The sequence below is a fragment of the Betta splendens genome, chromosome 4 (assembly GCF_900634795.4).
Source record: "Betta splendens chromosome 4, fBetSpl5.4, whole genome shotgun sequence".
NCBI classification, from domain to species: domain Eukaryota; kingdom Metazoa; phylum Chordata; class Actinopteri; order Anabantiformes; family Osphronemidae; genus Betta; species Betta splendens.
In genome coordinates this window covers 15,740,831-15,758,134 of record NC_040884.2, presented here as the reverse complement: position 1 = coordinate 15,758,134, position 17,304 = coordinate 15,740,831, and the positions used below count along the sequence as shown (strand labels likewise).

At 46.9% G+C, this 17,304-nt stretch overlaps 1 protein-coding gene across 1 annotated transcript in view; it reads right to left on the bottom strand.

The window, feature by feature from the left end:
• Positions 1–17,027, bottom strand: part of cntnap2a (contactin associated protein 2a) — a 191,365-nt gene extending 174,338 nt beyond the window's left edge. Inside the window, exon 1 of the mRNA XM_029147356.3 lies at positions 16,212–17,027. Within this exon, the coding sequence (XP_029003189.1) occupies positions 16,212–16,314 (103 nt within the window). The 5' untranslated portion in view covers positions 16,315–17,027. The remainder of the gene's footprint in view (positions 1–16,211) is intronic.
• Positions 17,028–17,304: the final 277 nt, after the last annotated feature.

Genomic DNA, 17,304 nt, shown 5'->3' with positions numbered 1-17,304 from the left:
TAAATGAAATAAAGCTACCGTTGGCATTTTTCCCACCCCAGCGCTAGGTTTCGACAGGAAACAGCATATGTGCCAGCCTTTCTTTTGATATGGAACATCAGAAGTGGTTTCACCCCACTGGCAGACACACCAGTGTCTGGACAGCATTCCAAAGAAGCCCTCTGCCATGTGTACGGTGCTTTGCTTGCATAAACATTACACTTTCAGGCATTTGTATCCCACACACACACACACACAAACAGACACACACACACACACCATTGGTCATATCAGTAACTGCTGTTTGTGGATGGTAAAATAATTTAAAGGCAAAAAACTGATCGTGCTGTTTGTCAATTAACTTTCTGCAGCTGAGCTGCAGTAGCTCAGACTCACGCACAGAATAAATTCCTGTCTTATGTCTAATATCAACAAACTTTAACCAGCATGAAGGCCTGAGCTTTACCTGTAAATAGGTCAATCATACTGTATATAGATTTTGATGGGCATGAATATTCAGCTTACTTTTGTTGTAATGTTTCATTCATTTCAATTATGCTAATTTGCGCTCCAAGTCTCAGCTACTGTATCATTTTGTGTGGGATGTCTTTTCCACAATTACCGCGTTGGAAACACATTGGTAATACAAAAATAAAAGCCAAATCAAAGCGTATGAATGGTGATGGGAGCGCAGCTTAACCCTGTCTATCCATTTTGGTTTAATGGCTACAAATGATACGTGGGGGAGGGGGTGACAGCTGGCTGTGTGTGTGTGTGTGTGTGTGTGTGTGTGTGTGTGTGTGTGTGTGTGTGTGTGTGTGTGTGTGTGTGTGTGTGTGTGTGTGTGTGTGTGTGTGTTTGTGTGTGTTGAGGGCCTTAATCCAAACTGAATGCAGATGATGGGTTTAATCCAGCCGTTCACTAGGTCAAGCTGGAGCTGGCTGGAATGATTCAAATCTGACCACATCCTACTGACATACAATCCCACATATTGGGAACAGCGCATATCGCCGTACAGTCAGAAAATACCATGTTTACAGCATGTTCAAGCTAATTTTGTTTGAATACTATGCAAAAGATGGTTAGATAGAGTAGGAGGAATGCTCCACAAATTAGTAAAGGCAGGTGGAAGTGATAGAATGTAGATTTAAAACAAAATGGTAGCAAATTCAGAGAGAAAAAAACTGAAATAAAACTAGTAGAAAGAAAGAAAAAGACAGAGAGAGAAAGGAGTAAGAGTGATGTGCTCTGTGTCTGACCCCTTGTTAAACAAACCTCCCGACAACACTAGAAACCTGTTAACAAGAGGAGTCCATTTAGCTTGTAGTGACTGCAGTAGGGGGTCAGAACTGGACTCTGCACCACCTCTTCCATTAGTTGTGTTCACACAGTATGCAAGGAAGAACACACAGAGACAGAAAGAAAAACAAGCAAACTAAATACATTCTGAAAATGGGAAGTGCAGCTTTTTTCCCACAGAGGTCGTAAATGTTCACCCTCTCATCCATTTACCCTTCATTTGCTGTGGAGCTCCTCGCTCAAAGTTCACAAGACAGAGTACAAAGGATGACTCGTATCCTCCGAGGAAATCAGCTGTAATGCAAGTACCAAAAAAAAAAATGAGTCTGAAAAGGAGAGAAGAGCAAAATGGGAGCAAGAGAGACAAGAACACGAACTGAGCAGAAAAATGAAAAAGTCAAAAAGAACTCAGATAAAAAAATGTAAACGCTCAAACTGAAAATGCCAGCATTCACTGACATTTTCTCCTAATATTATTTGCTTGAATGCAAATCCTGTGCAACTGTGTTGCCAAAAATTCACAACCTGTTCAACTAAACTCTATTCTTTATGCGTCTTGAATAGATGAATTCCTACTTTTATTAATGGACGTACAGATTTTCCCCGAGCGAGGAACTTCACAGTTTTTTTGAAAATGATAAAAATAGTGTGTGAATAAGGAACGTCACAATCTGGACCTTCAGCACTAACGTTCCCGGATTCTTGAGACCCATTCGAAATGAAAAGAAATGAAATGACTGTATTTTAATATTTACTCCTTTACAAAACTCTTCTTACAAAATAGTGTGGAATGTAGCCTTCAGTAGCAAAGACAGTATTAAAAATAACATTGTACCAAAAAATATACCAATAATCTATTATGAAGTACCCCAGGGCTACATTCAAGGCCCTCTTCACTTCACTCGTATTCGAGTCAGCACCCAAATTCTGCACACTCTTGGAATTTATTGCCACAGTGTTGCTCATCCTGTTGAAGATATAGATATAACAGAATCCTAATCCTTATAAAAAAAGGAATCCTAACTCTTCACTGGCAAAAATCCAGGTTATTACTGGTTGAGACTTATTCATTTTGATCTTAACTTCATACACGTCTCATGACACCACCAGTGAGAAGGCCATACATTTCTTTTTGCTTATGAGCAATGAGTGCCTGAACTTAATCACCTTCATCCCCGACCAGATGTTGTACAGTTTGTTGAATATCTTGCTGAATTGATTCATTTTTACTTTTTGCCAGGCACATTTGTCCTGAGGAATGTTAGGTTGAGAGCAGAATGAGAAATATGCATAATTTGTTACCTGAAGCTGTGCAAAAATTTGGATTGTAACCAGCCTAATATGTGTGATACTGGAGATAGCTGTGTGAATGGCTTGCTTAGGGTTCTTTGTTTGCACCTGAAGTTCAACGGCCGTTAGTCACACCGTGTCTGTAGCAGAACGTTAAGTAGAAATAACTGATGAAAAATAGGAATGGAAAAAATAATATTGGCCTCAGTTATAGAGTTCTCTGCGAGGAATCCGGTGACTAACAAGAGACGGCTCTGCTAATAACAGAGAGAGCATTCAGAGGAGGCACAAACCACCAAAGCTACAGGCAATAACTCTACATTTGCTTTCAATTTGTCACAAGCCAAAGAAAAATAATTGCTCACACTCAAAGGGCCCCCCACACACACACAAACACACAACCAAAGCAAATATGCAGTCAGTAAACCAAGCACACACACAAACACACACATCAGTAGCTGATGTGCATGTGCAGTTCATCCATCTGGCTGGTTTCTGTTACTGTTCATACAGTAGTACCCGCATTTTTTCCTTTAACAGCCTCACTGTGCTGTAACTGAGACGCATGAGCGCGACTACGTCTGAAGAAGATCAACAGAAGAGAAGACACTGAATACAGGGGAAAAAAAACTTGACAAAGTAAAACTCTGATAGGGAGAAAAGACAGAGTCAGTGTCTAAGTGATGAGACAAACGAAGCTGCGGATGAGTGACAGGATGCCAAGGAGGGCGAGGACGACAAGGACGGAAAAGAAAAGGTTCGCCTTAATGTTATTCCAATCTTCAATCAGCGCTCACCCCGCTCTGCTCTCACCCAATCATCTGAGCAGCGCCGTCTCTCTCACGCGCACGCAAGTATCTCTCTGCCCATCAGCCTTGGCCTGACAGCGAGCGCCATGGCAACGGTTCACATAGGTTTAAAGGCAGCGCCAAGAAAAGGAACACGAGAACCGCGGATTTGGGAGACATAGAAATGTGTGAATTGATATATAGACTGAGACGCCCGGAGGCCGAGAAACAGAATAAGTGGCTGGCGGACAGGTGAGGTGGACACGTTGGCAAACTGACAGAGGGAAAAGATGTGTTTAAAAAAAACACACACACGCACATGTGAGAGCAGACACAGACCAGCGCCGAAGGAACAAGAGGAGAAAGCGATAAAGCCTGGGTTTTAGACGAGCCTTTATGGGTTCACAGACACAGAGACCCTTTGAAGTTGTGAAGAGATTTTGGGCTTACAACCCTGACAACAGTGACTGGAGAAAGAATGAAATTTTGATTAAAGTTATGCACACAGTCATGATGAGATTCCAGAAATAAAGGAAACAAGATCACATCAAAGATGGATTATGATAAAAAAAAATGTAGGGGTGAAAAAAAAAAAGAGAGAGAGAGAGAGATTACTACTACAAAGAGCTGCACACATGTTGTATCAGTTTATTATCTGGATAACTCCAACTTTGAAAGTGATCAGTGGAAGCTTCACTGCTCACTGTGACGCCATTAGCACCATCTGTATTTGAAAAGAGTATATCTCCCCTCTGACATGAACATGGGACAAATCTGTGCTATGGATAATGCTTTTGCTGATTGACATGTGGTTTCTCCCCCATCGAGGCCAGATGTGACACCGGCCAAAGCTGTGGATTCAACCATAAATACACAACAACTGCGAAACCCTATGAAAGCTCTTATAAATAAACGTGTACCGACGCGGGGAAACAGATCAGATGTAAAACAAGACGTTCATGACATCTGTCAAAACAATACGTCAGTAATATTTAGATGCGTTAGTAGCAAAAATAACTTTCCATGAAAACAAAGAATTTAGACTTTGAAGCACTGGATCGTTCTTGGACTGAAATTACATCTACTGGCAATTACAGGATTATGATTGAGAAAAACATCTGCATTAAAATCTACAAAATAATTACAGTGGTCTCATAAAAGTGAAGCAAATCAAAGTCTTTCGGAGACGCAGGTAAAATCCGATGCGTCTGCCTCACTGTCTCTGCACAGAGCCGTCATCCATCTCTGCAGCCATCGCTCCTTTCTTTGAATGTCAAGCGCCCTTCTTGATCTGAATCTGTCCCTTCACATCGCTTCTTCTCTCTCCTGACTTATGTATAAAGTGTCATGTTAGCCGTGAAGCGGCGTCTGGATTTATAGCTTCATCTCTTTTAGCTCATATTCAGCGCGTCTCCTCTTCAGCTAAAGAACCCGCGGTCCTTCATTACCGCGCGCACGCCCGCGTGTGCGTTTGTGAGCGTGTGTTCTCTCTGTTTTTAGGCTTTGTCACCTGCTACAGGGAGCTCGGAGATGAAGAGAGCTGACGAATCAAGGAGAAATTACAGAAAAGAAAGACGCACGCGGTGAGGATGCAGTCAGAGGCTGCTTTCATTAAAAAAGGTTTCAAAAGGATTTAAAGAAGCAGAAAGATGATTGAGAAATATGGCATTTACTAATAACTTCATTTAGAATGGCCGCCTCACTTATGTAAACAAAATCAGAAAGAATAGTTCTAAACCTTTTGACGTCGATGTTATGGATTATGACTCACTGCTATAGTGAATGAAACCAGAAAGAAGAAGAGGTGGTAAAACGAGAGGGGAAGGAGAGAGATGAGAGTCAGAGAGGATTTTATCACTAGAAGGTGAAGAAAAGTAGGAGGAACAACAAAGAGGACCAATATATTATTCATAATTAGCCACCTTGCTACATTATTTAGCACCAGCGTCAGTGGAAAGGTGCAGAAGCCCCACATACTGTAAGTACAGTACACCCCCGACCCCCAAAAGCACGAGCCGCCACCGACGGAGGTCCGGTTGAAGCTGGGTGGACGTCCCCTCACCCTCGCCTTCGCTCCACTCTTTCGCTCCACTCTTTCGCTCCAGTCTTTCGCTACCCTGCGCCCTCTCAAAGCATCAATATTTACGGCTGTATGAATTCCTTCTCCCTGCGCTGGCAGGGGTGGGAGGGAAGGCCCTGGGCGCGCTTGCTTCTGGAAACAGTGCCGAGAAGAAATCAGACGGTGTGGCTGTGATGACCTCCACCCCGGGATCCACGGGTACCCATGACAACAGGCCCACTGTTCTCCAGCGTCTCCTCTGCTCATCGACACTTCCTCGGTAAAAAAGCATCACTGCGCACTGCCCGTGCTTACTTTAAAGGAAGCTGCGTGCTGCGGGGGGTTTGTGGATGTTTAATATTGAAAAAAGGGGTGAAAAGGTTTCATTTCTGATGCTATAGAGGTACTTGGGTTTTAGTGGATTTGTCTAGCAGGCCATTCTTTCAGAGCTGTCAAGAGGAGCCCTCTTTTGTCAAGAGAGAGACCTACTGCTGTTGCGCTGCACTTGAAATGGTGGGTAGTCATTCAAACAGCTTGAGCGAAGACAATGTGTGCGAGGATGTTTCAACGTAGTGGGTATGAGTCATTTTTGACTCCGATTTGCCTCCGAGCAGCCGGTTTGAGCACTTTACACTGCAGCTCTGTGACAAACAATGATAATGCTCCAATGCTGTGCAACAGCACCTACGGGGTTAACAGCCATTGGATTATTAGGGCTTGGTGGTGCAAAAATGCAACAAAGGGCTAAAACAGTATGAGCATAATGTAAGCAATGGTAATGATTTAATAACCAGTTTCACATTAAAAATATCCATTATTACAGAAATAATGGGTTTATTTTTGTGCTTTCAAGTTTCTAAAGCTTCAGAATATTCCAGTACACCACAGAGAGCTGAGCAATAATTCTCATTATTGCCAGAAATTTCAAACATGCTCTATTTGCGCAGACTCAAACCATTCAAAACATGTTTTGCTGCAAATATGCCTTAATCTGCACGACCGAGCTCCGTCTCCAGCGCTTCACTCGGTAAAACAGATGCTTCTCCAGAGGAGATTATGCGTGACAGAGCTCGACAGGGCTGCCTCTGGTTCCGACGTGGCAACACTGTAGCCAGCTAAGAACCTTTTTAGAGCGTGAGCTCACTGACACCGCCACCGTGGGGAATTCAGCGAGGACTTTCCCAACCTGCTGTAGCCGGAGCGCTACAGTAGCAGATCTCAAACTGGGAAACGGGGCAGAGCACAGGTACAGGGAGCATCCTGCGTATCGTGGAAAACAACCAACACCGTTTTCATTTTCATCATTTCATACTTGGTGGAGCCACTTGGGGAATGTTTTAGTGGACAGCTGTGTTTCAGCACTTCCAGATTTTTGTCTCGCCCAAGAAAACCTTGACGCGAAGCCAAGAGCTGAACCACTGACACGAAGGTTTGGAATTGATGCTTTAGCTACTGAGCTACTGCAAAGCGCCACGTTGGGGTTTCGTTTTGCTTTTTCAAATAAAACCAAAAGATTCGTTAAAAACCTCCACGGCACCAACGCATGCTTGAACGTTGGAGAAGTGCACTTCACCGATAGCTTTTATCGAGCACGCTCGGGTCCAAAGACTAAAACGAATGTGCATCCTCTCACTTTCTACAGTATACTGCCATTCACTGGCTGTCACAGCACATTTCATTCATCAAAACTGTAAAACAAACAGACGGCCCCTTTAGAGTGCCCTCAAACAAACCATTAGTTCTGCATTTGGTGGCTCCTGCAATCTGTTCTTTAGCAGCAAATGTCCGGAATGTTGCTTTGATGCCGAATCTCAGTTAGAACAGAATGAGATTCATTGTTATATGGACACAGTGTCGTCAACAGATCAACATCCAATCAAAAGTTATTGTCAATAAGCATAAAAAAATGTTATGTGAATGTGGATTATGTGACGAACGCTAAGTTTGGCACCTGCATTCATGTGGCTCATCAAATATCCGTGCAGATGTGTCAAATAGCGTTGCCCGTCACCCGCGGACGCTGAATGGAAGCGCTGATGAACTTAAAAGATGAGTGCCTAGCTCAAGAGCACTGTGAGCGCGGTTGCCTGAAAAGGAGAGTGCACTTCACGCTGATCTGCTCCCCACTGCAGCGGTTCCTCGTCAGGTCATTGTATCATCTTTACGCCATTATGGGGTTGTACTTGTATTTCATTACGGTTCAAATCCTTGTTTGAGTGGGAGTTGACAGAAGGAGACTCTAATGTGCTTGATTCACTAGAGGACGTGTTGCTTTCACTCGCGCTTCGCAGTGACAGTCAGGTGACCAGAAATGGGAACGAGGAAAATAAATAAATAAAAGACTTCAAATCAAAAGTAAAATATCAGATGACACAGCGGGATATTGTGAGCTACAATATGCAAAAATAATAAATTCTTTACTGAAATACTTCAGGACAAAAAGCTGACTGCCGGCACCTCGGAGGTTGTGGTTGCAGCGTCTCGTAAACAGCACAGTCCACGGGACAAATGCGTTAACGCTTTGCTAAATAATGCATCGCCCCTGACCGGATGATGAAACTGCACGGGAGAACAGAGAAACATTGTTCTGCCTCATCCTCCGGCGGCCGGCGCTGTGAAAACACAGGGCTGGCTTCACAGGATCACCCATTACCACCCTGTGAAGTGTGCGAGCTGATAATGGTTGGGGACCATTCAGGGACCGTCTGCCTGTCCATTAGCCGCCCACCACCCTTTGCTGACTCAGCATAACGCTGCTGGTGTCCTTGTCCCCGCTCCCCTCGCCAGCGTCCCTTCCTCCGGCAGATTAAAAGCTGCCGATGAGTTCGTCTTTATTGAGCACAAAGAGTACATGAGCGCGCGTAATTGGTTTGAGTGAATTGTTGAATGAGACGCGGCGATTTGTTTTCAAAGCGGCCTGACTGAATGAAAAAGCCGCGGCTCATTTGTGCGCCCGGTCGGATGGAAGCGCTCGCTCGTTAATTGCCGACACCGACGTCATCCGCATCAAACCAAAGCTTAATAAACGCTGACACGGTTTTTAAAAAGGGCAAAAACGTCACTCAAATGGGAAACGGAGCGATCTGCCGTCCTGCATAGCTCAGGTTGTCAGAACACATGATCATCTGTGCAGTGCAAATAAATATGAAAATAATCCTACGTTTCCTTTCGCCATAAAATGCAAAGACATGACTACACAACCTCAGCGCTTCACACGCGGCCACAAAGCAGAGGCCACACCGAGCTTTTAGGGCAGCACTTTGCGCCGCGTCCTTCAAAGAATGCCAAAGAGCACTGGCCTCTCCTCCGCGCTCGCAGTCAATCAATAGCACAGTTTTCAGGCCTTTTTAGTAAAAAGCCAAGACGACCGCAGGGCTGCCGTGAATGTACAGTTTGGATGTCATGGACACAAAATGCGGTAGTGGAAGTATTTTCAGCCAGTGTCATCATTATGAGGTTTGATGACCTTAAATATTCAAATCTTATATTATTACTAGAAACACGAAGTGCGGGCTTTGGGTTGAGGCCCAGGCATTTGAGTACAGTATGACCTGCCTGTAGGTTTTCAGTGACTGTCCTTTGTGTGATCGTGCACATAGTCACACATCTGTGAACACACACACACACACACACACTCAAAGACGCGCACGCTGAAAGTCATGCATATTCCATGTAGTTGCTAAACTCCAGCAGCACTGCAGGGTTCTGCTGACTGAGCAGACAAATCCATAAATCAGATTTGACGTTTCCTGTCGGTCTGTGTGTGTGTGTGTGTGTGTGTGTGTGTGTGTGTGTGTGTGTGTGTGTGTGTGTGTGTGTGTGTGTGTGTGTCTGCCATGCAGTCAGCATCGCTGTTCATCCCACACGCAGATTAAAGCGCTGAAACCTATCCGCGGCCTCTGTGCTGTAATCCCATCCATGTTGCCTATCATCATTTCATCTCTAGACAACGCACAGAGACGCCAGCAATCAAGATATTATATACATATTAATATCTGATCTTTCCTTTTGGCATACTTTGGACTTGTTGAACGGTCATTAATAAGCAGGACAATTAGTTTGACTTCTAAGTACCTCCTACACAACCCACTGTTTTAACTCTAGCTTAGATTCATCTTTGCCACACTTTCTTCATAAAAATCAAGCTCATTGCTAAAAAACTCACCCGGCATATATTAATTGCTAATTTGACCTCTTTCCACAAAAGGTCAGCCTCAACCAGAACCACTGGTGGAAACGGTGCTAGTGTGGGAGGATGGGCAGTGGCAGATAAGGATACATTTCCATACACACACATTCATGAGAAGCCAAAAACCTTTAAAAAAACTTTACTATGTGTTTTCTCAACTGGACGAGTCTGGTTTGTGTTCTTCTCCAACGGCCGCAGGGGTTCAAGCAGCGAACACACATTTCTCGGGGTCATGAACCGCAGAGATAGAGTCGGCCGGGGCGAAACCGATCCCAGCTGCATGAAACTTTATTCAGTTGATTCTTTAAAGGGCAGACGAAAAGGGGAAGTTGACAAATAAATGTTTCCAAATCAAATGATGAAACAAAGTGACATTTTGTATTTACAGAGCACAAGTAAGTACAACTTAGCTACAGTCGGGAGGGAGACAGACACTGTAGTGATAGTGATGGATTCTTTAAACATGGTTTAAATAACTACACATTTCATTAAATGTTATATTTGAAAAGTGTTTTAATTAGTCTTAATAATAACCAAAAGGCACTTTACTTAGTTTAAAGTCAGCGTCTGACTCTGTCCCTGTTTGTCTCCTCCACCTGGAACCAGCCTGAAGTTAATTCATAGTTTAAGGACCTTGTGAAGTAAAAAACTAACAAAAAACACTATCACTTTCATGAATTTGTGACTCAGTGATTAAACGAGAAGCAATTAAACATTACTTTGAGCTCGTTAGTATGGCTGGCAAATGCGAAAACAAATATCTATAATTGAGGCTGTGCAGCTAATTAATCCTAAATAATCCCGTTTTCATCTCCGTCCATGAGCATTAACAGCTCAAGCGATCACAACTAGGATGTGAGGATGCTGAGATGAATGCGTCTGGCCGTTCCATCTGGGTGCAAGCGTCTTATTCACAGGGCCGGGGCAGCGCCTTTATTCTACTGTGTCACCATTTATTATATGTCTCAGCTATTATCATGCGAAGGTGATACTGCAGCGCTGAAATGTGCTGAAGAAACAAGAGAGGGATGTGAGCAGGTGCTTTCCAAGAGCAGCTGAGAGTTACATGTAATGTGTAATAGGCTCCCTCGGAAAATGTAATACGCGAAGCCTCTGAGAGGGAGAAGGAGTCAAAAGGAGGCCACAGTTAAAAAAACGGAGAAGACGGCGGAGAGACAGCAGGTGAAGGAAGGGTATAAAGAGGAATCAGTGACCCCTGTCTGACTAATCTCAGCTCACACTGGTAGGAGTACCTTGAACCAGAGCTAATGGACCACATCCACATCTAGCCTCCACTCGCTTTCATCTCCATCCTGTTCAAAGATTTTTTTATTTCTTCCACCAGCCTCTACACACGCACACACACACACACACAGTAACACACGTTGAAACAAGTTCAAAGATGATTTAAAACCAGGCCAGATGGTAAAGTACAGGCTCTATTTGTGTCTTTTCTCCAGTTGTGACTCGCTGACATGACGCCTTCCCCCGGACGCTTGTCCTCTTATCAAAGTCTTAATCATCAAACGTGTTGAGTGTCAACGATGTCTGTGCAATGATCATGTCATCATCTCTCACCCCCCCACACACACACACACCAGCCCAGCCCAGAGGTATTCCCCCCGCAGCCGTGTGATTGGAGCAGGGCCGTGGTTCCCCTCACTCAGGGGACGCGTCCCCCCGTTTGTCCTCCCAGCTCACAGCTCCCCGCGCCTGTGTCTGTCTCTTTACTTCCACATCGCTACTGTCACTCCACGACACCGAAACACACACGCGCTCGCTTTCTTCCAAGCGAGTGGCTCGGCTACAGGATGTTCCCATTCCGCCGCTGTACTTCCCCCCTAAAGGGGGAGACGAGGGGAGTTTCTTCAGGACGTATCCCAGAGATTAATTCGCCTAATCTCGGCCTGTAAATGGGGTATTGAAGCGGCTTAAAAAACAAATTGAATGCAAAGGCTGAGCGTAATAACAACATTTGTCTTAAGGGCAGCACAATGCCCTTTCCCACAGCGCTCTTCCACATGAGCTGGTGGCCGTGTTTCCAGCGTCCGTTATGACAGACGGGACTGCCTATATGCTGTATGAACCCCCACGCTCCAATGCATCTCTGACCAGCAGGTTGGCACAGACCATCTGCTAATTGAGGTGCTGCGCCTTTAAATCGATAACAAGCTATAAAACTTATTATTGCCTTTATGATTAGTATTGACTTTGAGTGACATGTGAATTAAATCAAATGACAGTAAAGTTTATTTACTTCTCCAGCTCCCATCACACACACACACACACGCAAACGCACACACACACACCCACACACACACACACACACACATGCACATGCAAACGCACACACACACACCGGGAAATAATTTGAGTGACGCGCTCACATCGTCGCCCCGGTAACGTCTCCTTGCTTGTTAGACGCAGAACAAGCCGTTTACACCAGTGGCCGATACTGGGTCCACTTGAAGAGCATGTACCCGAGGTGCGAGTCTGCTGGAGTGGGTGAGTCGAAGCCCTCTCCTCTCTGCTGCTGACAGGAGCCACTGGCCACTTTTGCTTGGTGCTGTTTTGACACTGATGATTTGAGTCAGGTTCACGTAGAGTACACAGCTCTTAAACTGCTCGTTTTGATGCCTCAATTCTGGCCAAACTTAATGCAAGGTTAGCCTTTAAAAGCTGTATTTATCTCTTAACTATTAAACATTTGCATATATTTTCTCTATTTGATATGACATAGCCAAATATTTGTTTATCTGTTCAGTTTGACCAAAAATAAAATCTGAAGCCAAACCTTTTACTATTAGATGAGTATTGGAGATGACATTGGCGTATGATTTACTTTGATTTATTTTATAGGTAGGTTTTCTCATGGACTGATACAACAGCTGCTCTAATACTAAACAGGATGTGTCAGAACACCTCAGCCTCCTCTTGTCCTGCTGGAAACTGGGTCTGACAAGTTGTAATAAGAACACAATTATGTCCCACAGCTCGACAGATATTACTGATAGAAGAATAAGGCAGACCATGAAAGCAGATTGATGCCTTTAAGTCACAAAGACCTCCATTATATTTCAGTTACGGTTTAATGAGTCAACATTCATTGACGGGCATGTTTGTGTGTCTGTGTCTGAGGAGGACAGATAAAAAGGGGAGGTGTGCGTCTCGGTACGCATGATTGTGTGCGCGAGCTACGTCGCTGACACTGTTAAGGCATTTATGCTGCATGACTTGTCAGGGTGCGTTTGTATCACCGCGGCCCCGCTCCCACCATGAAACACAGATAGCCTCGCAGTCGCTCTCGCACCGAGAGCGACCCGCTCACTCTGCGCGGAGGACAAGTATGAAGTGCGACGCCGCCAGCGATGAGAGAGAACGGAAAAGTGGACTCGACGGTTCCATTTGTTACTTTGTGAGTATTTAGATCAGGTCGCAGGTATGAAGATCTTTAAAACCAACTTCACGTCCAGGCGTTAGAGGCCACTGTGACATGAAGGGATTGGCTGGGGCTTGTTTCACCCGTGCATCCTCGCAGTGAGGCAAAGAAGGTTCCCGCGTTGGCTTTGTTCCACGACGGTCGGAGGCGGCGAGCGTGTGCGCGAGCACGCACAGGCGCACGCGTCTCCCGACGCTCCTGTGCCTGAAGGGGACTTGTTTATCAAGCATGTTTGTAATCAGGGGGAGAGACAGAAGGGGACAGATTGTGAGCTGAGAGACTGGGTGGATGAACAAAGAGAGAGAACGCACACGAAGGGAGCAGAATTGATTACAATCAGATGATAAATCCACTGAAAGAGGAGCCAAGAAGAGAAAGAGAGGGGGATCCAGACACACTTAAAGGCAGGAGACCCAGTGTCAGGCTATGGGAAGAGGAGGCACAGTGGACTGGCAGGGAGGAAGTAACGGGGAGAGGAATCGCACCGCGGAAATAAAGCTAGTGGGAGCTAAAAGTAGAATTTAAAAAAAGCTTTATCGACAACAGTCTAACAAATAAAAAGACGGGGGCCGTTCCCTGCAGCCACCGTGTGAGCTCACACACGCCCAGCGCGCAGGCAGACAGGTGCTCAGGTATAAATACACCCCAGCCAAAAGTAGATAAACACCAAGTATTGACCTGATCTAATCCGAGCCAAACCAGTCTGCTTCCTCCAGCCGTAATCCTATTATTACCAGCCCCAGTTGGGAGTCAACGCAGATGCACACAGACAAAGTCAGGGCAGAGGAATGAAATCAAGCTCAGCCGAGTGTCGCTTAATGTCTTCGGCCGTTTGAGGGGTATTAAAGCATTTTTCTTAGTTTCTTGCTGGAGCACGATGATATTAATCACAGTTACCGCTCCCCCACCCGGGTCCAGTCACAGGCACCTTGAAACAGACGCTACGACCCAACGCAGCTTCCTCCACTCGGGCTCCAGTCCGATATAATGCAATAAGCGGCTATTGAGTTAAACTCACCAAACATTTGTGTTGACAACAGGATGCGGCAAATCTAATTTTCGTCCATGTTTCAGAGGGAATTATCACGAAGGAGGGGAAAGTCTGACTGGTGCCGCGTGGCCCTGCGGGTGCAGCCGCGCGGATGCCTGTGTGGAACGGTGAGACGAGCCTAATGATATGAGAAAAGGTTAATCTGATTCCGTATCACACGCGGTTCAGCCAACTGCACCGTCGACACGCTCCTTTTCACACGCGCGCTTCTTCCAGGAAGGGGTTAAAAATGTAGCCCTTGACTTTCACACGGGGAGGAATCAATAAAAATGGCACCAAACGGAGCGGAGGAGTTCCAGGCTTGAATTTTAAAAGTCCGAACTTTTAAAATTACAGAACGACGTGACTTTTTCCGGAAGCACCACACGTAAATAATCTGCACGCACTGGGCTCACGTTTGCGTATTTAAGTCTGAACGTGGACAAACCGACGGAAGCGTAGCCTCACACACAGCAGAGCCAGCGGTTGAAGGGCAATCTGTGGACGCACGGGAGCCTCCGGCCCTCCACATCACTGATCGCCACCTCGGTGATGCAACATACTGTAAAGCTGGCACGCGCCGCCGCCGCCACGCAGCGCGAGCGTCTCCGCGAGCGTTAAAGTGCAATGAACTCATTTACAAATCTTCCCTTAATTCTGTTGCGCACGCTGGCGCGCAGCGGTGCCGGGGCTTCCCGCGTGGACGCGGGAGCCTCGGCGCAGTCGGCGGGTCGACCGGGCCGTTGACTTTCAGCGCGGAAGCGCGCGCGCCCCCCGGAAGGATGGAAATGCTCATCTCTTTTTAGGCCGCGCCTCGGACCATTGGCCACAATGACATTGCCGCTTCCCCTGAGCGTTCCGCATCCCGTCCCGCAGGAGAGATAAAGCCTGCGCCGCCGCTCCGGCGTGGCGTGAAATTTGTGTGGCTCCGTCCGTCTCTCCCACGCGTGCAGCTCGGTTGACTCTGATTTTCTGACACGATAACGCACTGTACGCAGCAACGTGTATATATTATTCAGCCATGCTGTCTACTTTGATTGCCATAAACCTGCTAAATGTTTCAGTCTACTTTACTTCAACACCGTCTTCTCGCTCCAGGGACACGGAGGTTGACCCAGTCACAGCTGCCAATTACGGGGAGCAGGACGACCGAGGATTCATAAACTTTTAAGTATAGTATACATGACAGTTATTCTCTCTGAGGACGCGCCGCCTGTCCCCTCCGCACCTCTCTCTCCCTCTCTCTCTCTCCACTGACACACGCTGGCGAGCGCGCACTTGCACGCACCAGCGGTTCGAGGTAGCCTCTCTCCGTTGTTGTCTGTCGGATGTGTCAGATGGGATGATTAATGAGGCGCGTCCCCGGACACATTCATCCGGGACCTGCGAGGCCCCGGCGATCACCGGGGAATCAGTCTGACTGAACCCTCAGTCACAGGCGACAAGAGTGTAATGGCATTGACCCGACGAGTGGATGGAGAGGAGTGAGGACGACTGTGGCTGCAAAATGCCGGGTAAACAGCTCAAATGCCTGAGATTACGAATAAAGAAAAGTAATGAATGAATGAATACGTTTTGGCTTTTGTCTTAAAATGCAAAAATGTAAAAAGAATTATGCTCTTGATTAAACATAAACGATGCAGTCGCTGTATTAAATGTACGAAACCTTTTCTAGGGTTCAAGATGTATCTGGTTGAAAAAAGATCCAGACTTTATGGCATAATATGAAATATCTAACTTAAATAGACAAGAGTTTGGGCTGCACAAAAGCATCTGGCACGCAGGCGCGCCGTTCGCTGGTCAGTCCCTCCTGGAAGTTCTCACAACGGGCGTAACACGTCTGCAATCGATGGACTCCTCAAGAGTTTACGCGTGAACGTGACGCGCGAGAGTGAACTCTGGGGGTGAAACCCGCTCCTGCTCTGCGCCACCGACCTCCCACGTCCCTGGCACAGTCTGGCTCCGAAGCTCCAGAGAGCCGAAGCTCCAGAGCCGCCGCGGGGACACCTGCAGCCCCGCCGACAGACGCGCCTCTGCGCCGCGCCGCTCCAGAGACGGAGCCGCTCGGCGCCGCTCTGGCCGCGTCCACGCTTACCCGCTCAGCGACGCATGCAAGAGGTGGGAAAATGACAACTTACGGGTTGTTGGCAGAGCTCCTTGCACGCCGTTGACGTGGCAGAAAATCCATATAGCGACCGGCAATAACAACGTCAGTCCCCGGGCAGGACGGTGCCGGCGCATCTTGACGGCCTGTGTGGACGCGGCGGAACCAGAGGGGGACGAGGGGACAGTTTGAAACAAAAGCGAGCTGCGGGGCGGTGCGCGTGACGCCGGGCGGTCCGTCACATTCGCCTCGCAGTTGAGGACTGGCAGAGAGGAGCCTGGCTGCACCGTCTCTCTCCCCCCTCGCTTTCTCTCCCTCTCTCGCTCGCTCTACGTACAGTATGTCCCTCTGACTCCCCCTCTCCAGTAAAGAGATGATGTAAGGAATGCGCCGGCAAACAAACTGGCCTGTAGTTGAAAGCGGAACTCGTCTCTCGCCTCCTTGTTCGGCGACTCCCGAGTAAAAGAGAAAGCCGAACCGCGTCTCCACCCGTCCGGGACCAGAAGGACTGGCGGCGCGCTGCGGGGTGCACGGGCTGCGTCCCGGCGGCTCAGGGCGGCATGACGGCGCTTAGCGCGGAGCCACCGAACTGATTCGTCGTCGCCAGCGCTCCGGTGCGCTGGCCGTGGTGCTGAACTTATCCCAGTCTTTCTCCCTCTCCACACATCTCCGCGTTTCTTATAGCCGCACAGTGCCCCCCTCCTTCTGCACGCGGTGGTGTCCTCGTGCTCGGCGTAGTCCTCCACGCTCGCCGCACTCACCAGCGGTTCCAACCAAACCACAGCCACTTTCTACATGTGCACACTTCACCGTTGCGTCTCGTTCTCCCGTTTCACTTGCGGCTGCGACTTTGCCTTCACACAGAAATAATGTTTCAATTAAAAAAAAGAGAGAGAGATTTAAAGTGCGGAGTGCCTACAATTAGAGATAGGCTGAATTAACAGCGTCTGGTTCCCGCACACCCTTATTCACACAGGTCAGACAGTGGGCTACTAAGCTGTAGTCGAGATACAGCCAATCCCTGTGCAAACACTGCACCTGCAGGACGCAGATAAAACTGTTTGCTCGTATTTGACAAATTTAATATTGCAATTTTAAGCACATAGTTATTACGGCGGCACTCCATT